Here is a 22,794-nt window from a genome sequence, read left to right on the forward strand (position 1 = left end):
TTTTTAGTAGAGATGGGGTTTCACCATATTAGCCAGGCTAGTCTTGAACTCCTGGCCTCAAGTGATCCATCCACCTTGGCCTAAGAAAGTGCTGGAATTACAGGTTTGGGCCACCAAGCCTGGCCCCAGATAATTTATTTTTATATTTTATAGAGACAGGGTCTTCCCCTCTATTACCCAGGCTGGCTTTGAACCTTGAGCTCAGGATGATCTTCCTGCCTCAGCTTCCCAAAGTGTTGGGATTACCAGTGTGAGCCATGGTTCCTGGCCCTATTAGAGGATTTTGAGTGAAAGTTGATTTGACTTGCAATGTAAAAGCATCCATCATACCACTGTGGTGTTAGGAAGAGATTAGGAGGGAAGAGTAGAAGCAAGAAGACCCCTTAAGGGGCTACTATAGGTAATCCAAATAAGAGAAGATGGTATTAGGAGTAGAGATGGTAAAAATTGGTAAGATTTGGAAACATTCTGAGAGTAGAGATTTCAAAGGGTTCCTGACAATTTGAATATGAGGTATAAGAGAAGAGAGGGACCAGGATGTCTCTAAGGATTTGGGTCTAAATCAGAAAAACAGAGCTGTCATTAAGCAAGACAGACAGGCTGGAAGTGGTGGCTCTCATCTATCATCCCACAAGTTTAGAAGGCCAATGCATGAGAATTGCTTGAGCCCAGGAGTTTGAAAACAGCCTGAGCAACATACGGAGACCATATCTCTACAAAAAAAACGTAAAAAATTAGCCCGGTGTGGGGTGTGGTGGCTCATGCCTGTAATTCCAGCACTCTGGGAGGCCGAGGCAGGCAGATCACCTGAGGTCAGAGGTTTGAGACCAGCCTGGCCAACATGGTGAAACTCCGTCTCTATTAAAAATAAAAAAATTAGCTGGGCATGGTGGCAGGTGCCTGTAGTCCCAGCTACTCAGGAGGCTGAGGCAGGAGAATCGCTTGAACTCGTGAGGTGGAGGTTGCAGTGAGGGAGCTGAGATTGTACCACTGCACTCCAGCCTGGGTGACAGAGTGAGGCTCTTGTTTCAAAAAATAAAAAATAAAATAATTAGCCGGGCATGGTGGCATGTGCCTGTGGTCTCGGCTACTTGAGAGGCTGAGGCAGGAGGATTGCTTCAGCCCGGGAGGTTGAAGCTGTAGTGAGCTGTGATCCTGCCACTGTACTCCAGCTTGGGTGAGAGGCAAGACCCCATCATTCACTCACTCATACATACATAAGAATAAAATGATAAGGAGATAACTACGGGTAGAACACATTGTAAGGATTTCAGTTTTGGAGATACTGAGTAAGCAATTCCTTATATAAACCTGGAGTTGGAGCAGGGAAAAAAGTCTAAATTGGAGATAGAAATTTGGAAATAATTAACATACAAACGGTATTTAAAGTCATGAGCTGTACAAGATTACTAAGAAAGTGATATAAACAGAGAAGAGGAGGATAAAAACCCAAAGCCTAAGCTCTGATGTACCTGAACAATAAGAGATCTGAGAAAATACATATTTAAGAAAATCAAAATCAGCAATCTTGTTGGGACCAATGGGTAAAATGGGTTAAGACATCTTATAGGAACTCCGATTATATACAAAATAAGTATATCACCAAAGAGGGAATCTCTGACTCCTATCAGACATCCAATACATGTGTAAACTGGGTTACGAATTGAGAATGGGTGAAGGCAGATTTAATATGATTCAGTGAAACAGAATTATATTACTAGAAAAATAACTCAAGTTTAATTACATTGATGGCATGTGTAAAAATCGTATTTACATGTAAAAGGAAACACGTTTTTCAACTTATTAAGAAAGTCTATAGTTACACACAAATGAATACTCACTGGATAAGTTATAATGTCACTCTATATACTAGAAAGATATTTGTATTATTTTTACCTAATGAGCAGTTGCTTTGCATTCTCCCATCTGTTGAACAACGTAACATGGTGCCAACCACACGGCCTCCCACGACAATGACACGTACATCCCGTCCATGAGACTCTTTAACATACTTCTGGAACAGGTATGGTGCTTCATGGCGAATAAGATGGCTTAGATCAGCCAAATGGTGCTTATCTCGAGCCAAGAAAACAGCTTTACCTACGATTGAAAAGAATAAAAATACATGTTAAGTCATCAATTGTGGGCAGATGATACCCATTATCTGAATCTTCTTGTATCACAATCTGCTGTTTCAGAATCAATTACACTTTTTTTTTAAGTTTTCCTTGTTAGAACTGTTTTAACAGTGAAATAATACAAAAATATATAAAGACAAGGTAAATAATCTCCTTTTACCACTCCCCAAACTCATGTTTCATGACAAACTAAAATTTATTTTGATATATGTTGTGAGGCAGCGGTCTAGATTTGTACTTCTCCAGGTTAGCCAATAATGTCAACCTCATTCACTAGCAAAACTTTTTATCTCTGAATTAAAACATATGTGTGATATATTATTATACAATATACTAATATACTATATTAGGATATAGTAATATAGCAGTATGTTACCTCAATTTATTTCTGAATTCTCTAGCCTGTTCCACTGCTCTATTTGTCTATTTTTGTGCCAATGGAAGTCGCTGTTTTAGATATATGGTTCTAAATTCCTCCCATGGTGGGGAAGGGAAAGGAGGGATACTGAATCTACGTCACTTCTGGCTGAATCTAGGAGGGCCTGTGATTGCTCCAAACAAGAGAATATAGCAGAATTAATTCTATTATGACTTATGAAGGTAGACCATAAACGGTCATACAGCTTCTTTGTTCACTTTAGCATTCACCATAGGAGGCCTGAGACTCTTGGCTGCCCTACTGGAGAAGCCAAATATAAAGAATCCAGTCAACAGTTCCAGCTGAACTATGATCCAGCCATCCCTGCCAAAACACAAAATATGTCACTGTACTCAGATTGATGTATCATTTTATGCCTTAAAATTCTATCTTAGGCTGGGCGCAGCGGCTCACGCCTGTAATACCAACACTTGGGGAGGCCGAGGCAGGTGGATCACCAGAGGTCAGGAGTTCAAGACCAGTCTGGCCAACATGATGAAACCCTGTCTCTACTAAAAATACAAAAAACAAAGTAGCTGGGCGTGGTGGCAGATGCCTGTAATGCCAGCTACTTGGGAGGCTGAGGCAGGAGAATTGCTTGAACCTGGGAGACAGAGGTTGCAGTGAGCTGAGATCACACCACTGAACTCCAGACTGGGCAACAAGAGCAAAACTCCATCTCATTTAAAAAAAAAAAAAAAAAAAAAGTCTACCTTAATCCAAAATCATTAAGATATTTTCATATGACACCTTATAAAGTGTTAATAGTTTTACCTTATTCGTTTAAGTCTTCAAACTATGTATCTTTAGAGGGGGATGACTGGAGTTAGTGATCTAAGGTCTTATATTGTTTCTTTGCATTTTTTTTTTTTTTTTTTGAGACGGAGTGTCGCTCTGTCGCCCAGGCTGGAGTGCAGTGGCGCGATCTCGGCTCACTGCAAGCTCCGCCTCCCGGGTTCACGCCATTCTCCTGCCTCAGCCTCCCAAGTAGCTGGGACTACAGGCGCCCACAACCGCGCCCGGCTAATTTTTTGTATTTTTAGTAGAGACGGGGTTTCACCGTGGTCTCGATCTCCTGACCTTGTGATCCGCCCGCCTCGGCCTCCCAAAGTGCTGGGATTACAGGCGTGAGCCACCGCGCCCGGCTCTTTGCATTTTTTTAGACAGAGTCTGGCTCTACTGCCCAGGTTGGAGTTCAGTGGCATGATCTCGGCTCACTGCAACCTCTGCCTCCCAGGTTCAAGCCACTTTCCTGCCTCAGCCTCACGAGTAGCTGGGATTACAGGCGTATGCCACCACATCTGGCTAATTTTTGTATTTTTAGTAGACGCGAGGTTTCATCACATTGGACAGCTGGTCTTGAACTCCTGACCTCAGGTGATCCACCTGCCTTAGCCTCCCAAAGTGCTGGGATTACGGGTGGTCCTTATATTATTGAAGAAGATACAGACAGGTCTAACTTGAGACTCAGTCTAAGTATGTATGTTAAAATCTCTAGGTAACCACTAAACAGAAATAGCTTTTAGCCAAACTGAACAACTCATAGTAGCCTTCTGTAAGTCTGAGGTATCATGCACCTAACAATTTCCCTCTAATTATTCTTCAAAGTCACTCATATTAATAAGCAAGAATAGTTTCAAAACTATATACCTTACCAACAACTCATACACACCTCTATGACCCCGCGTATTCTTTACTACCATTGGGAACTCCAGTACTTCTGCTTCATCAATCATTTTAGCAAAATTTTCATGGCCACCTGGTTTGAGCAATAAAAAAATTTAAGACAAACAGCAGCAGAAGTGTTTTGTGATCAATTTTATCTACACTAAAGACAACCAACAGCACAAGGAAGTTGAAGGTAAGAGCCTGATGGCTATCTTTTTTTTCTTGGAGAAAGTATGTATAAGTTGAAAATAGAACTGAATATCAGTTTAAAACAATACCTTGTAAAACAAATAATAGCTCCCTTAACTTATACATATTCTGATGTCTAACTTAAGTATCTTTCAGCTAAACAGAGTTTCCTTATTCTATGCCATTTCTCATGTTTTTATCCTTATTATTCTCCCACAGAAATAATAGAAGCCCCAAGATTTACTTTAATATATTCAATTCCCTGCTTGGATTAAGAAACTGAAGAATTAGTTGGTTAAGATCTATCCAAGGTTGAAGAGATGCTGCACACACTGACACACTCCTCTTTATTACCAACAAACACACACACCCCAATTTTTTTGGTCTCCATTATTAATCAGAGTTCTTTCTACACTGGGGTAACTCAGCATCCTGGGTTAAGTCTCCTTTCTCACTCTTTTTATTGACCAAAAACAAATGACACAATAACAAAATTAGAGCAAAAATAGACTGTAGCTACAAAATCAGCACGATGAGAGAGAAAAGTTGAGACAGGATAAAGTTCATTAAACAAGTGAAATATGAGAAATGTGTAGCTTTGCAAAATTATGATGACTTGGTCACCAAATTTTAATCCTTCATCAATAGAACAAAGGTAATACTTGTTAATTTGGTTAGCCTTTTTTCCCTTCTTTCCATTCTCATAAAATCAACATTGTACAATCATGTTATAAACTATTAAGATCCCCAAAGCATTAAAAACACAGAATTCTCAACTTACATTAATTCTGTCTCTTCCTATGCAATTGCTAAAAACGGAAACCGTGTCCACGCATGCCATACAGGCTTGGTGGGGGTTGGGGAGGAAGAGTTCCTTTCTTTAAAATATTAACAATAAGGAGAGGACAAGGGTTCCTTTGTAAAGCCTCATTAAATCTCCAAGCATTCTTCTGGATATTTGAAGAAACACCTTTATGGAAAACTCTGCACTAATTTAAGTTTGGTCTTTTCCAAACAAGAGAATTAAAGGCAGGAAATACATTAGCAAAATGTTGCTTAGAGCAGTGTTACTCAGAATGTGGTCCTGCAACCTGTGTCTGTATAGGACTTGTTCACTACTGTTATGCGGTCAGATAAATACAAAAGGGTAGGCAGCAGAAGCTTTTATAGCAGTCTGGCACTGCTGTGATCATTTTATTATATTTTACACGAGTATTAATCTACCACAGATTGATCTTTAAAAAAAAAAACAAAAAACAAAAAAACCCCTTTTACCTGAAGTTTGAAAGCACTGTTTTAAAGCATACCTACTAAAGTGTTACTTTCTTTAAAAACATTAAAATATTTGAGTTATCAAAATGGTAATGAAGAAAACAAAAAATTGATGTCATAAAATTCTATTATCTTTTACCACAGAGGTTGGCAAACTAAGGCCTACGGGTCAAATTTGACCTATTGGCTGTTTTTATAATAAAGTTTCATTGGAACAAAACTACTCATTTGTTTAAGCATTGTCTATAGCAGCTTTCATGTTACAACAGCATTACTGAGGGTTACCAGAGAACTCATGGCTTGTAAAACCTAAAATACTTTTAATCTTGAAAGTTTGTTAACCCTATTTTCCCCCATAATATGAAACAAATCTTAAGATATGATTTGTAATTAGCCTGTCCAGTGTGTTAAAACTGAAAGTCACTTCTATAAGATGTTCTTTCATGTCTGTAAATTTATCCTATTAAACTATCCGTGGTTAATATTTAGGCTATGCATGCTCTTTAGTAGGCTCACCATAAGAGAAAGTATCTGGCAGAGGAACACCATGGCCAGCTAACTCTTGAAATGTCCAGAACTTATTAACGCAGTTCAGGATGGCTTGAGGTCGGTTCATTAACCGGCATCCCATCTTCTCTAGATGGCGCAAAACAGTGATGTCACTATCACTCTGCACCCAAGGGGTTGGTACTCTGACTACCACCACTTGTGGGTAGGCAGTGATTAGCTCTCCATTGATCCGCAGACCTGAAATACATAAAAACAAGGCCAAAACCATTAGAGGGAAATACACAATAAAACAGAGAAATAGTAATATGCCATAGAGGAACAGTAATATGCCAAAGTTTGGATCATAAAATGAAATGTACTATTTTGTTAATATTAAATTGGGATGGATATTCCTCTGTAAGAAAAAAGAAAATTTAATCAGAAAAATCTCTGGTTAAAGAAATTATAGTACACACTACTACAATGAATTACGACATAGCCATTAAAAAGAATGTCATAAACATGTATGTTCAGAGATGAACAAATGCCCAGATACATAATGTTGAGTTTTTATTTTAATGGGCAAATCTGAGAAAAGGTTTTATTTGTGCATACACATAAAAAATACCTATATGGGCCGGCTGCAGTGGTTCACACCTATAATCCCAACACTTCGGGATGCCAAGGCAGGCAGATCACGAGGTTAAGAGATCCAGGCCATCCTGGCCAACGTGGTGAAACCCCAACTCTACTAAAAATACAAAAACTAACTGGGTGTGGTGGCAGGCGCCTCTAATCTCAGCTACTTGGGAGGCTGAGGCAGGAGAATCACTTGAACCAGGGAGATGGGGGTTGCAGTGACCCGAGATCGCACCACCGCACTCAGCCTGGTGACACAGAGAGACTCAAAATCAATCAATCAATCAATCAATCAATCAATCTAAGTGGTTTAACAATTTAACTGGCTTCCTATGAAAGTGACTGGGTGGCAAGGCAGGAAGAGGAAGGTTGAAGAGAAAATTTTAATATTGTGCTCCATGTAATTCTCTATATTTTTTTTTTTTTTTTTTTTGAGACGGAGTCTCGCTCTGTCGCCCAGGCTGGAGTGCAGTGGCCGGATCTCAGCTCACTGCAAGCTCCGCCTCCCGGGTTTACGCCATTCTCCTGCCTCAGCCTCCCGAGTAGCTGGGACTACAGGCGCCCGCCACCTTGCCCGGCTAGTTTTTTATATTTTTTAGTAGAGGCGGGGTTTCACCGTGTTAGCCAGGATGGTCTCGATCTCCTGACCTCGTGATCTGCCCGTCTCGGCCTCCCAAAGTGCTGGGATTACAGGCTTGAGCCACCGCGCCCGGCCGTAATTCTCTATATTATGTTTTGTATGCTTTTTAAAAAAGTGAGAACATATGTCTCTATAATGAAAAAAGAAAACAATTTTTTAAGAGAAAAGTTTCTTGAATATTGACCCAATACCATTCTACTTAGGGAGACCCCAAATAATACACAAACAAGGTATTTATATGAGTTGCTTCTTTTTGAGACAAAGTCTCACTATCACCTAGGCTGGAGTGCAGTGGCTGGTCTCAGCTTACTGCAACCTCCACTTCCTGGGTTCAAGCAATTCTCCTACCCCAGCCTCCCAAGTGGCTGGGACTACAGGCGTCTGCCACTATGCCTGGCTTTTTTGTATTTTTAGTAGAGACGGAGTTTCACCACGTTGGCCAGGATGGTCTCAAACTCCTCACCTAATGATCCACCTGCCTTGGCGTCCCAAAATGCTTACAGGCATATCACCGCGCCTGCCCCGGCTTCTTAAACTCTATTTTCATTAAAAAAATATATAGTACATATATATATAAAATATATATAGTGTATATATAAATTTTATGTGTATATATACGCATACACACACACACACACACACACACACACACAGAGTAATCCCACATTGTCTGTGGGGAACGTTTCAAGACCCTCAATGGATGCTTGGAACTGTGGAAAGCCTAAACTGAGAACTATATATACTGTGCTTTTTCCTATACACACATACCTGTGATAAAGTTTAATTTATAAATTAGGCACAGTAAGAAATAGTAACTAGTAATAAAACTGGACAATTATAACAATTACTGTAATAAGATTTATGTAAATGTGGTCCCTTTCTCTCAAAATCTTATTATACTGTACCATGGGTAACTAAAAACAGCATGCAAAACCATGGGAAGCAAAACTGTGGCTAGGGAGGACTACTACACTTGTTTAAAACATTCAAACACAAAAACACAGAACATATTCACCTTCCATACAACATTCTAGGTACTTAACGTTATTAGTACGTATTTTCCCTACTGTCATCTAAGTATACAGAAACGTATATAGATATATAATCACTTAAAATTATTGGCCGGGAGTGGCGGCTCATACCTGTAATCCCAGCACTTTGGGAGGCAGAGGCGGGTGTATCCTGAGGCTGGGAGTTCAAGACCAGCCTGGCCAACATGGTGAAACCCCATCACTACTAAAAATACAAAAATTAGCCAGGTGTGGTGGTGCATGCCTGTAATCTCAGCTACTCGGGAGGCTAAGGCTGGAGAATCTCTTGAACCCAGGAGGCGGAGGTTGCGGTGAGCTGAGATTGCACCACTGCACTCCAGCCTGGACAATAGAGTGAGACTCTATCTTAAATTAAAAAAAAAAAAAAATCAGAGACATCTTTCTGTATCAGAGCATATATAGCTTTATTTCAATACTTTAGGTGGGCTGAATGGATTACATTTTATAGATATACCATATGATCAATTCCTTACTAATAACTGATACTCGGCCAGGCGCGGTGGCTCAAGCCTGTAATCCCAGCACTTTGGGAGGCCAAGGCGGGCGGATCACGAGGTCAGGAGATCGAGACCATCCTGGCTAACAACATGAAACCCGTCTCTACTGAAAAATACAAAAAATTAGCCAGGTGCGGTGGCGGGCGCCTGTAGTCCCAGCTACTCAGGAGGCTGAGGCAGGAGAATGGCGTGAACCCGGGGGGGCGGAGCTTGCAGTGAGCCGAGATTGTGCCACTGCACTCCAGCCTGGGCGACAGAGCAAGACTCCGTATCAAAAAAAAAGAAAACAAAAAAAACTGATATTCATTCATCCAGTAAATATTAAGTACTATGTGTCAGATTCTTTTCTATATGGTCAAAATAGATTGATAAATAAGATAAGGTCCTTGCTTTCAAGCTTTCTAGTGGGAGACAGACACTATATCAATTTTTATGGTATTAACTTTTAAACACGGTAGTAGTTCTGATGGAAGAAAAATCAGGGAGGTAGAATTAATGGCAAAATTAAGGCACAAACCATGAGCCGAGGGTGTGTGTGTTTAAAAAAAAAGAGAAAGGACAATTCAAATGTAAGGCAGAGCACAAATCACGGGGCAAAAATGTTAACAATATGTGTGTGTGTGTCTCTGCAACTTGTATTGATGTACAGTAAAAGATATGGCTGGTCAGGTAAAGTGTCAAATATGCAAAGCCATATGATCTGAACTAAAGAATTTATATCTGTTCTGATTAGGAATTGAGAGTCTGTGCTGGATATTGCCTGCTGATAGTCCATGCCATCCCATCTTTTAATTATTCCCCTGTATGTATAGCAGGGAATAGAAGCATATTCTATATACTCCTCTGCCAACAGAATTCCATCTTGAGAATCTACCAACAAGATGACAATTACACGAAATTTTGGCCAGGCTTACTCTGCAAACCCAGCACTCTGGGAGACAGAAGGAAGAGGATTGCTTGAGACCAAGAGTTCGAAACTAGCCTAGGCAACGTGAGATCTTCATCTCTAAAAAAAAATACTTAAAAAATTAGCCTGGTGTGGTTGTATCTGTAGCCCTAGTCACTCAGAAGGCTGAGGTAGGAGGATAATTTGAGTCCAGGAGTTTAAGACTGCAGTGACCTATGATCAACCTGGATGACAAAGACCCTGACCCTAAAAGCGAAAAAAGGTTTTATTTGAAGGTGAAAAAAGTAGAAATTATTCTCCAGGAGCACCCATGGATACGTATGTGGTCATCAGCAGATGTGAGGTTTGCCTGTGGCTAACACCATTCTCCTCACAATCATTTGCTACAAGCATCTTGATTATTTTTTCTTTTCTCTTCTTTTTTTTTTTTTTTGAGACGGAGTCTCACTCTGTCGCCCAGGCTGGAGTGCAGTGGCACAATCTTGGCTCACTGCAACCTCCGCCTCCTGGGTTCAAGCGATTCTCCTGCCTCAGTCTCCTGAGTAGCTGGGACTACAGGCATGCACCACCACGCCCCGCTGCCTTTTTGTATTTTTTAGAGATGGGGTTTCACCATGTTGGCCAGGCTGGTCTCGAACTCGTGACCTCAGGTGATCTGCCCACCTCAGCCTCCCAAAGTGCTGGGATTACAGGCATGAGCTACTGCTCCCGGCCCTTGATATCATTTCTTAGGCTTTAGCAGTGACTTGCCTAGATAAGCAAATCCAAAGAGTATTCTAAAAATTGAAAAAAAGCCTCGGTGCCAGTTTGAGGATGAAAAATTTTGAGATAAGGATACAGAGAATGGGAATGTTAAGAAGGGAAGCTGGTTTGGGGCAGAAGATGTTGGATTTGGATCTAGATAGGAAAGACTTTGGTAAAGACATAAGGATTTTAAAGTAGAATTACTGTACTTGAAATGTAGACTGGAACTATACATATATGTATACAGTCATATTGGTGGAGTGAAAGCTGTATATTCATATTTAAATATTAATTTATGGGGCCAGGCACAGTGGCTCATGCCTGTAATCCCAGCACTTTAGGAAGCCGAGGTGGGTGGATCACCTGAGGTCAGGAGTTCGAAACCAGTCTGGCCAACATGGTGAAACCCTGTCTCTACTAAAAATAGAACAATTAGCCAGGCATAGTGGCAGGTGTCTGTAATCCCAGCTACTCCAGAGGCTGAGGCAGGAGAATCGCTTATACCTAGGAGGCGGAGGTTGCAGTGCGCTGAGATCAAGCCACTGCACTCCAGCCTCGGTGACAGAGTGAAATTCCTTGTCAAAGAAAAAAGAGCTGGGCGCAGTGGCTCACACATGTAATCCCAGCACTTCAGGAGGCTGAGACGGGCAGATCACCTGAGGTCAGGAGTTCAAGACCAGCCTGACCAACATGGAGAAACCCCATCTCTACTAAAAATACAAAAATTAGCCAGGCGTGGTGGCTCATGCATAAAATCCCAGCCACTTGAGAGGCTGAGGCAGAAGAATCGCTTGAGTCAGGGAGGCGGAGGTTGCAGTGAGCAGAGATCATGCCATGGCATTCCAGCCTGGGCAACAAGAGTAAAACTCCATCTCAAAAAAAAAAAAAAATTCACTTATGGGAATCAGCCTGAGAATAGCTAAAGAAATAAGAATATGTAAGTTGAAAATATGAAAGTAAAAAAGAGACACCAAGGACCTCAATAAGAGCCAGGGTAAAACTTAAAGGGAAAAAGTCAGTTAAAAAAAAAAGAAATAGCAAGGCCAGCCACAGTGGCTCACGCCTATAATCCCAGCCCTTTAGGAAGCTGAGGTGGGCAAATCACTTGAGGTCAGGAGTTCAAGACTAGTTGGCCAACATGGCAAAACCCGTCTCTACTAAAAATACAAAAATTACACAAGGACGGAAAACCAAACACTGCATATTCTCACTCACAGGTGGGAGTTGAACAATGAGAACACATGGACACAGGGCGGGAAACATCACACACTGGGGCTTGTCGTGGGGTGGGGGACTGGGGGAGGGATAGCATTAGGAGAAATACTTAATGATGTAAATGACCAGTTGATGGGTGCAGCAAACCAACGTGGCACATGTACACCTATGTAACAAACCTGCATGTTGACACATGTACCCTAGAACTTTAAGTACAATAATAAAAAAAAAAAAGAAAGAATTATCTTAAAAAAATACAAAAATTAGGCATGGTGGCACACACCTGTAATTCTAACTACTTGGGAGGATGAGGCAGGAGGTATGCTTGAACCCAGGAGGCGGAGGTTGAAGTGAGCAGAGATTGTGCCACTGCACTCCATACTAAGCAACAGAGCGAGACTCCGTCTCAAAAAAATTAAAAAAAAAATTAAAAAGTTAAAAAAACCAGCAAAATCTAGAATTATTAAATAGCATTACAAAAAATAAGAAAATCAGGAGAGAACAACCAAAACCATTAAATGAAAGAAACAAAGCAAGCTTTGAGAAAAGCTTGAGTTATAAGGAAGACAATGTAAACTGTCAAGAAAAAATTCAACCATTATTACCCTATCATTATGCTAATCTGGAAATAACTTTTGCTGTTTTTTAAAAATGGGATAAAGATGCAAAAAACTGTTCCACTCTCCAGTATAAACAGTCTATTTGTTGCCACCGGAAAATGGGAGTGCTCTAACCAAAAGTATAGTTGGATCTGCACAGTGCACTATGGGGGTATTAGTGAGGATGGAAAGAAATTCAACGCCTCCTCTAACAAATACCTGATGTTATTCTAGGAAAGCAGAAGGGATCCAAGGCTGGAAAGATGAATGTGAGCCAAAAAGGCAAAGTCACATCTCTTAGGATTCTGCCTTATGAGCTACTGATCTCTTGAGCACTCACCAAATATCACTCATACCTTTGATGTAGAGCTTGTAAATTGATATAAGAGAATGGTTTCTTCCCTCAGACCCATGTTATTTAGTAAACAGAAGCACATAGTTGTTTGAAGAACTTTATCCACGATTCCATTACTCACTGTAAAAACATGTATTCCAACTGAATGTGCTTTGTTTTTAACCCCATCTCCTCTAACATATATTGTTTTTTAAATAAACATCTTAAATCCCGACTTATAAAATTTTTCATCTAGCTTGTTGACTTAATACTGAAATTAAGATATCGGTACAAATATTTTAGATATAAGTTTTGGATCAGGTGTATAATAAAGTGCTAACGTAACAGTAAGATTAATAAGTTAACCCTAGAACAGCAATGGGGTGGGGAAGCAATCTTTCTTCCTTTTTTATTAGGATATAAAAGGTATTGTGTATTAAAAGGTGCTTTTGTCAAAGCAGAGTGATACAGTGTTAAGGGCTGATTATGCTCCAGTCTGAATGGTAACAATCTCTCCTTCCCCGTAATTAAGTGGGGGGAACTTCTCAGATGACCTACTATAAACTTCTGTGTTTTGAAAGCAGAGTTTGGCTATACTCTTAACAATAGTAAGCACTAGTGGTTTTCTTCCCAGGAATTGAGGAACAGAAAAATGGCAGCATCTTCATTACTGATATTTACTTTTATTCCATCCTTGAGCATTCCAGATGACTTTTTAGGACTTCTGGAATTTTCTTTTTTTTTTTTTTTTTCCTGAGACAGACTCTTGCTCTGTCACCCAGGCTGGAGTGCAGTGGTACAATCTCAGCTCACAGTAACCTCTGCCTTCTTGGTGCAAACAATTCTCTTGCCTCAGCCTCCCAAGCAGCTGGGATTACAGGCGAGTATCACCACGCCTGGCTAATTTTTGTATTTTTAGTAGAGACAGGGTTTCCCCACGTTGGCCAGGCTGGTCTCCAGCTCCTGACTTCAGGTGATCCGCCCGCCTCCGCCTCCCAAAGTGCTGAAATTACAGGCATGAGCCACCGCGCCTGGCTGGACTTCTGAAATCTTTTGAAAGCTTATAGTATTTTCAGATTTTTAACTAAAAGTTTCAACTAAAGTTGCTGTTTGTATAAAATTAAAAGCCCACACAATCTTTGTGTCAAAAATTAAGGAAGCACTCAAAGACTAATGGAGATGTGTTATAAGGACACAGGAGACAACCTGGAGGTGTTCCCACTAGCTAAATTTGAGATGATCTGGCAATCAAAAAAGAACTGGTAACACAGTGAGTATAAAAAGTCCATGAATCCACAATGAATATGGAGAAACGGTAAAAAAGCCCCATTTGGTACCTCAGGAGGGGATTATTACAGATGCTCCTCGAAGTCAAGTAGCATACTGAACGTTTATCACTTCTATCTACACCACTGTAAAGTTGAAAAATCTTACATTAGACCACTGTAAATCAGGGACTATCTGTACATAAATCCTTATTCCCAAAACTAGTAAAGCGGGAAAATTACATTTACTTAACCTTTCTTTTCAGGAGGCACTATAGTTCATCACTAGTAGAGAAAACTCTTTTAGAAAAGAATGTGAACTAATAAATCACTAATAGTGACACAGACTCTCATTTTGTGCTTCTGTTTGTCTGTACTATGAAGTACATACCGTCCATTGAAGTAATTTTTTGTCTAAACTCTATAACCTGGATATAATCAAGCCAATTTACACAAAACTCTAGGAGGCAAACATCAAAAGGAAATGATCAAACAACTGCAGAATGTGAGACATTTTAAGTGTTCTGATCACTTCATGTCATTGCAGATTAAAGATGCAGAGGCCAGGTGCACTGGCTCACGCCTGTAATCCCAGCACTTTGGGAGGCTGAGGCAGGCAGATCACCTGAAGTTAGGAGTTCAAGACCAGCCTAGGTAACATGGTGAAGCCTCACAGCTGAGTGTGGTGGCGCATACCTGTAATCCCATCTACGAGGGAGGCTGCAGTGAGCCAAGATCACACCACTGCACTCCAGCCTGGGCCACAGGGTGAGATTCTGTCTCGAAAAAAAAAATAATAATAATCATAATAAAAATAAATAAAAAATAAAAAGAGAGATGGGGAGATTGTTTTAGATTTAAAAGACTAAGCAAACATTACAACCAAACGCAATGCATGAACCTTACCAGAGCGGATCTGAAAAGACTAACCAAAAAAAGACATTTTGGAATCAACTAAGAAAATCTGATTTAAGAGCATATATTAGATAATATTAGAGAGTTGATAATTTTCTTAGGTGTGCTAATGGATTATATAGATTATACAGGTAACCTCTTTTTTGGATGGACATATTGAAGTATTTAGGGGTGAAATGACACAAAGATGGCTATTTGAAAAGTTAATGCCCTCCCAAAAAAGTTTTGCATGTATATATATGAACAAGACGATATGAAAGAATTATGATAAAAGGTTCCTGTTAAACTCAATCTCTAAGTAGCAAAAATATACTTGCTCATCATTCCATTCTTTCAGATTTTCTGTTCACTTAAAACCTTCCCACAAAGAAAATTCTAAACCCAGGTGTCTTTCAAAGGTGATTTCCATTAGACATTCAAGGAAGAAATAATACCAAACCTATACATTTTTCCAGAAAAGAGGGAACAACAACAAAGCGCGCTCCAGCCTGTTTTATGAAGCCAAAATACGTTAGCAGAAAAACTGACAATGACATTTCAAGTGGAGTTGTAAACCAATCTCACGAACATAAATGTAAAAATCTTCAACAAAATATTAAGACATTCTATACAGCAATATAATTAATCATAAACAAGGTAGGTTGTAAAGTTCAAAGTTGAAAAACCACTCAGGTAATTCATGTTCACAGAAAAAAGAGAAAAAAATCCTTTTTATTCATTCACTAAAAGGATAAAAACTGATAAAATTCAACAACCATTCAGTTTGCCCTTTTTCAAAGTGGACTAGGGGCCTAGACTTTTCTTGCTGTGATTTGAGTCACATATTGTTACAATTTCTGTTTCTCACAGGATAGATTAACTTGATTTTTTATTCTTATTGTCTTGTCAGGGACAAAAACATCCTTTTTTTTTTTTTTGAGATGGAGTCTCACTCTGTACAAAATACAATCAGCAACAAAAAGTTAGAAATGAAAAAATCGTAATTGTGTCATTTACAATAGCAGCAAAACCCATAAAATTCACAGGAATAAGATACAGCTAATGAAAGATGTATAAGATCTCTGAGGATAGAATTACAAAACATTATTAGAGACATTAAAGATGATGAGAGGGACAGATCATGTTTACAGATAGGAAGATGGTATAGTATGAATATTTTTTTCCCAAAGTAATCTATAGATAGATACAGTTTCAGTGAAAATTCCAAGTGACGTTTTTGTGGAACTTTGACAAGTTGATTCTAATATATATATGCAAAGAATCATAAATAGACAAACATTCTTGAAAAGAGGGCTTATTCTACTGGATGTCACTATAAAGCTACAGTAATTAAGTCAGTGTAGTATTGGTACAAAGGACAATTAAAAAAAAAAGAAAGAAAGAAAGAAAGAAAACAAATAGCCCAGAAATCCCACCTATTACTTGATTTATTGGAACGGTAACACTGGAAAGCAAAGGGCAAAGGTCAGTCTCCTTTGTAAAGTGCTGAGACAACCAAATATTCAAGTGCAAAGAAACCATTGTAACAATAATAGGTTTAACTGCCTGATGCACACGGCAGGTTAATATGCTGAGATATCAGGTTGCAGCAGAGAAAGTTTTGTCACAGGGTCACCAAAGGAGGAGATGGGCAGGAACCTCAAATTTGTCTCCCTAAGGAGTCTGGGATTAGAGTTTTGGAGTTGGCCAAAGTGTGGGGATCGCTGATGGTTTCAACATTACCACCTATAACCCATGAGTAAGATACCTATCATTAGCCATAAAAATTAATTCCAGGTGGATTGTAAATTTATATATTTACAGCTAAACTATAAAACCTCTAAAACATAACACAGGGGAGTTTCTTCATAATCTCAAGATAGAGATGGATTTCTTAAACACAGCGTAACCATAAACAGTAAGAGTTGGATTACATTAAATCCTTCTATTTGTCAAGACACTATTGAGAAAGATAAAGGCAAGCCACAGATGAGACATTTAAAACAGTAAAACAATCAGACAATCCAATAACAAAATGGACACAAAAGTTGAATAGGCACTTTATCAATAAGGATACCAAACAAATATGTGAAGATACTCAATCTCATCAGTGAGTTGGGATACATAAAAGAAAACCACAATTAGATACTATTTTGCACCCACTAGAATAGTTAAAAACAAAAGACCATTAAACAAGTGTTTATGTGAAAGCATTATAGTCCCATAAATCAAGGAAAAAAAAAAAAAGGAAACAAGTATGTGGTTTAAGAATAAATGCCTCTTATTCACTAAGAAGAGAAGTGAACGTCCTTAATCTGGTAAAGGGTACTTGAAAAAAAAAATCTACATTTTTAAACATCAGATTTATTTACTAGAACAAATCACAGCACTCCCTTTAAGATTGGGCATAATAGGCCGGGCGCAGTGGCTCAAGCCTGTAATCCCAGCACTTTGGGAGGCCGAGACGGGCGGATCATGAGGTCAGGAGATCGAGACCATCCTGGCTAACACGGTGAAACCCCGTCTCTATTAAGAAATACAAAAAACTAGCCGGGCGAGGTGGCGGGCGCCTGTAGTCCCAGCTAGTTGGGAGGCTGAGGCCGGAGAATGGCGTGAACCCAGGAGGCGGAGCTTGCAGTGAGCTGAGATCTGGCCACTGCACTCCAGCCTGGGTGACACAGCGAGACTCCGTCTCAAAAAAAAAAAAAAAAAAAAAAGATTGGGCATAATAAAGAGTGTATGTACTATTACCACTTTTGTTCAACATTATGCTGGAGGTCCTACTGAATCCATCAAGGTAAGAAAAACAAAAGGCATAGAAGCTAATCATTTACAAAATATATGACCATGTGCATCACAACTCCTAGAGAATCTAGTGAAGAAAAAAATAAGGGACAGAACCATATTTATATTACACCACTTTGCATGCAGGAAAAGGGAGGAAATATGAACATGTTCCAAACTCTGAAGACAGACTTCCTGAGTCTGAATTCTGGCTCTACTACTTAAAAGCTTTCTGATTTGGGGCAAACAATTTAAGCAATCTGCCCCATAGGATTATTAAAAGAATAAAATGAGTTAATGTTTTGAATAGTCCTACAAGTGTTTATAAAAGAAATATAATTTTATAACTGGAATTCTAAAACCTGAGATAAATTATCTTCCTTTTTCTAGCTCAACTTAGTAAGTACACCCATGACCTCTCAGACAATAGTCTTACAGAATCAGATCATCCAATTTAACAACTGCCAAAAGTACTCTGCATAAACAGTTGAATATTATTTTCTATCAACAGTTAATAACAGTATCACTTACTATTTACTATGTGTCAGATTCCACACCACAGCATTTTATACACATCAAGTAATCCTAGGCACAACATTATAAAATATAATAGTCTCCTCTTATCTGCAGGGGATACATTCCAACACCCCCAGTGGATACCTGAAACCACTAATAGTACCAAACCCTTTTCCTTCTTCATGATTTCATGGATAGAAGATTAAATCTTATTACATAGATCTTAGCAACCTCAGTATACGGTATTTTCCTTTCCTTATAAAGTTGACAACTTTTACCTTTTCACTTAAAGAAGCACTTTACAGCTTTTCCTTGGCAGAGCTGAACTGCCAGCATCTTTGGAGCCATTATTAAGTAAAATAAGCATGACTTGAACGAAGCACTGCAATACAGATGCAGTTTGACAGTCACTCTGATAACTGAGAGGGTTACTAAGGGACTGATGGGCAGGAAGCACATACATTGAGATGCTGGACAAAGAATGATTCATGTCCCAGGCTGGAAAGAGTGGGACAGCATGAGGTTCCACCAGTCTACTCAGAATGGAGGCAATTTAAAACTTCTGTGTTATTTTGGGATTTTTCCACTTATTATTTTCAGCCCACGGTTGATCTCAACTGAAACCCTGAAAACTGAAACCACAGATAATGGAGGACTACTGCAGGCATTTCACATTTTATTCCTGCTTGACAGCAAATATATTACCAACAGATTTAATTTAGTAGGAAGTCAATGAGTCAACATCAGTCTGACCAACTGCAAAAAGTTTAATAACCAGGACAAATAGATCTAACTAAATTGTAAAGCTCAAGTTCTTTTTGTTATGTCACACAAATTCCCCCCAAATCCCTCGCTAATTTCCTAAGCAGCATTATAGCTAGCAAACTCCTTTCAGCAGGAATATACTGTAATGGTGAGGCTAGACCTATCGTCTCAAACACCAGAAAGCCTCTGAATTCCCTCATTTGGCTGAAACAAAGAATTTGGAGATCTGAGTCCCATGTTCATTCTCTTGCCTCAAACTCCAATGCCTTTAGAAGACCATTCTAGCCACCTGTCCCCAAATTCCTCACACATTTTAAACTATTCAATGGCAATAGCTACTGGGTTCCCTGAGACTTGTACTCAACAAGCCCATGGTTCCAAGTAAATAAAAGCAATTACTTAGTTTCATTACTGTGTACCATGTAGTAGATCCTCATCCAGAAATAACAAAGGGGGTATAACTGCTATCTACCCTATCTACACCAGGTAATCAATTCTGAGAGTCTACTATCTGTACTCTGCTATTAACTGCTGTACTGGGTAAGCTTAAAAGCATCCCTTGGTATCCCCAGAAATTGGTTCCAGGACCCCCACGAATACCAAAATCCATGAATACTCCCTTATATAAAATGGCGTAGTATTTACACACAACCCATAGATATCCTCCCATATACTTTAAATCATCTCTAGATTACTTGTAATATCAAATACAATGAAAATGCTATGTAAATAGTTGTTATACTGTATTTTTATTTATTGTATTGCTATTTTTTCCCCAAATACTTTCGATCTGCAGTTGGTTAAATCCAGAGATGCAAAACCCATACATAAGAAGGGCTAACTGTATTTCATTTGTAAGCAACTAAAATATTTCTGGTTAACCTGAACAGAAAAAATGCAATGAATATAAGGTTGTGCACAGAACTAAAAAAAAATACAGGTATACTCAGATATACTGTGTGTTTGGTTGCAGACTACCACAATAAAGCAAATATCACAATAAGGCAAATGATGTAAATTTTTTTGTTTCTCAGTGCATATAAAAGTTGTATTTTCACTGTACTGTAGTCTGTTAAGTGTGCAATAGCATTATGTCTTAAAAAATAATGTACATACCTTAATTTAAAATACTTTTATTGTTAAAACATGTTAATCATCTGAGCTTTCAGTGAGTCCATTTCTTTGCTGGTGGAGGATCCTGCCTAAACAATGATGACTGATGATTGAATAGGGTGGTGGGTGGTGAAGTTGTGGCAGCTGTGGCGATTTCTTAAAATAAGACAACAATGAAGTCTGCCACCATGACTAACTCTTCCTCCTATTAAAAATTTCTCTGTTGCATGCAATGCTGTTTCATAGCATTTTACCCATAGCAGAACTTTTTTTCAAAATTGAAATCAACCTTCTCAGACCTTGCTGCAGCTTCATCAACTAAGTTTATCTAATATTCTCAGTCTTTTGCTATCATTTCAACAATGTTCACAGCATCTTCACAGGAAGATTCTACCTCAAGAAACCACTTTCTTTGGTAATCCATAAGAAGCAACTCTTTATCCATTTTCTCATGAGATTGCAACAATTAAGTCCAATCTTCAAGCTCCACTTCAAATTCTAGTACTCCCGCCACATTCAATGTTATTTCCTTTACAGAAGTCTTGATCTCCTCAAAGTCATCTATGAGGGTAGATGACTTCTTCCAAACTCTTGTTAATGAAGACATTCTGACCTCTTCCCAAGGAATCAGGAATGTTCTTAAGGACATCTAAAATGGTGAACCCCCTTCAGAAGTTTTTCAATTTGCTTTACCAGCATCTATTAGAGGAATCATTATTTATGGCAGCTATAGCCTCACAAAATGTATTTCTTAAATTGTAAGACTTAAAAGTAGAAATTACTTCTTGATCCATGGGCTGCAAAGTGAATGTTGTGTTAGCAGGCATGAAAACAATGTTGATCTCTACGTATCTCTCCATCAGAGGGTTTTTTTTTTTTTTGTGGAAATGGCGGTCTCTGTATGTTGGTCACAAACTTCCGGCCTCCAGCGATCCCTGCCGCCTTTGCCTACCAAAGTGCTAGGATTACAGGTGTGAGTTATCAGACCTGGCCCCATCAGAGCTCTTGGCTGACCAGGTGCACTGTCAATGAGCAGTAATATTTTGAAATGAATCTTTTTTTTTTTTCTGAGCAGTAGGTCTCAACAGAGGGCTAAAAATATTTAGTAAACCATACTGCAAAGAGATGTGATGTCATCCAGGCTTTGCTTTTCCACTTAGAGAGCACAGGCAGAGTCCATTTAGCATAACTTTTAAGAACCCTAGGATTTTTTTAATGTTAAATGCGCATTGGCTTCAACTTAAAGTCACTAGCTGCCTTAGCACCTAACAGAAGAACCAGCCTGTCCTTTGAAACTTTATCTTAGCTACATCTTCAAAGCCAGTCATCTCCTCTCTAGAGGAGTCCTAGAGGGCATCTTCTTCCAACAAAAGGCTGTTTTGTCTACATTGAAAATCTATTGTTTAGTGCAGCCACCTTCATCAATTATCTTAGCTAGATCATCCGGATAACTTGCTGAAGCTTTCACACAAGCACCTGCTGCTTCACCTTGCACTTTGTTATGGAGACAACTTCTTTTCCTAAACCTCATGAACCAACCTCTGTTAGATTTTAACTTTTCTTCACCTCTCTCAGCTTCCTCACCTCTCTTAGCTTTCAAAGAATTGGAGAGAGTCAGGGTCTTACTCTGGTTTAGGCTTTAGCTTAAGGGAATGTTGTGGCTGGTTCTATCTTTTATCCAGACTACTAAAACTTTCTCTGTATCAGCAACAAGGCTTCTTTGCTTTCTTATCATTCATGTGTTCACTAGATTAGCACTTTTAACGTCCTTCAAGAGCTTTTCCTTTGCATACACAAAGTGTCTAACTTTGGTGCAAGAGGCCTAGCTTCTGGCCTATCTCAGCTTTCAAAATGCCTTCCTCACTAAGCTTAACCTTTTGATTTAAAGTGAAAGATGGGGCCAGGTGTGGTGGCTTACGTCTGTAATACCAGCACTTTGGGAGGCCAAGGAGGGTGAATCACTTGAGGTCAGGAGTTTGAGACCAGCCTGGCCAACATGGTGAAATCCCCATCTCCACCAAAAATACAAAAACAATTTAGCCCAGCGTGGTGGCATGCACCTGTAGTCCCATTTACTCAGGAGGCAGGAGAATCACTTGAACCCAGGAGGCGAAGGCTGCAGTGAGCCGGGATCATGCCACTGCACTCTAGCCTGGGCAATAAAGCAAGACTCCGTCCCCCGCAAAATAAATAAATAAAAATAAAGTGATAGATGGGTGGGCGGTGTGGCCCACGCCTAGTAATCTTAGCAATTTGGGAGGCAGAGGCAGAGATGGACAAACTGTGTGAGCTCAGGATTTTGAGACCAGTTTGGCCAACATGGCGAAACCCCATCTCTACTAAAAATACAAAAAATTATCTGGGTGTGGTGGTGCACACCTGTAGTCCCAGCTATTCAGGAGGCCGAGACACAAGAATCACTTGAACCCGGGAGGTGGAGGCTGCAGTGAGCAGAGATCATGCCACTGCACTCCTGACTATGAACTGCTGATCCAGGTTCCCGATTCCTAACAGAAGTAAACAAAAGTATCCGTATTACAAAGTTCTTATTTGTTCTCTAGACAGTTACATCTAGGAAAAACACCACTGCTCAATAGGAACCTTGAATAACTTATTTTATTCTAGTTTCTTTTTTTTGAGACGGAGTCCCCCAGAC

The 22,794-nt window shown here is 39.5% G+C and overlaps 1 protein-coding gene across 2 annotated transcripts in view; it reads right to left on the reverse strand.

The window, feature by feature from the left end:
- Nucleotides 1-22,794, reverse strand: part of RIMKLB (ribosomal modification protein rimK like family member B) — an 89,688-nt gene that overhangs the window by 22,182 nt on the left and 44,712 nt on the right. For both annotated transcript variants that reach the window (XR_003121874.1, XM_025403192.1), the window contains 3 exons: nucleotides 6,202-6,432; nucleotides 4,229-4,315; nucleotides 1,897-2,100 (listed from right to left, as the gene is read on the reverse strand). Coding sequence is in view for 1 of the 2 variants with exons in the window: in XM_025403192.1 (XP_025258977.1) it covers nucleotides 1,897-2,100; nucleotides 4,229-4,315; nucleotides 6,202-6,432 (522 nt within the window). In the remaining variant the exon portion in view is untranslated. The remainder of the gene's footprint in view (nucleotides 1-1,896; nucleotides 2,101-4,228; nucleotides 4,316-6,201; nucleotides 6,433-22,794) is intronic.

Source organism: Theropithecus gelada, chromosome 11 (genome assembly GCF_003255815.1).
Source record: "Theropithecus gelada isolate Dixy chromosome 11, Tgel_1.0, whole genome shotgun sequence".
Classification (NCBI taxonomy): domain Eukaryota; kingdom Metazoa; phylum Chordata; class Mammalia; order Primates; family Cercopithecidae; genus Theropithecus; species Theropithecus gelada.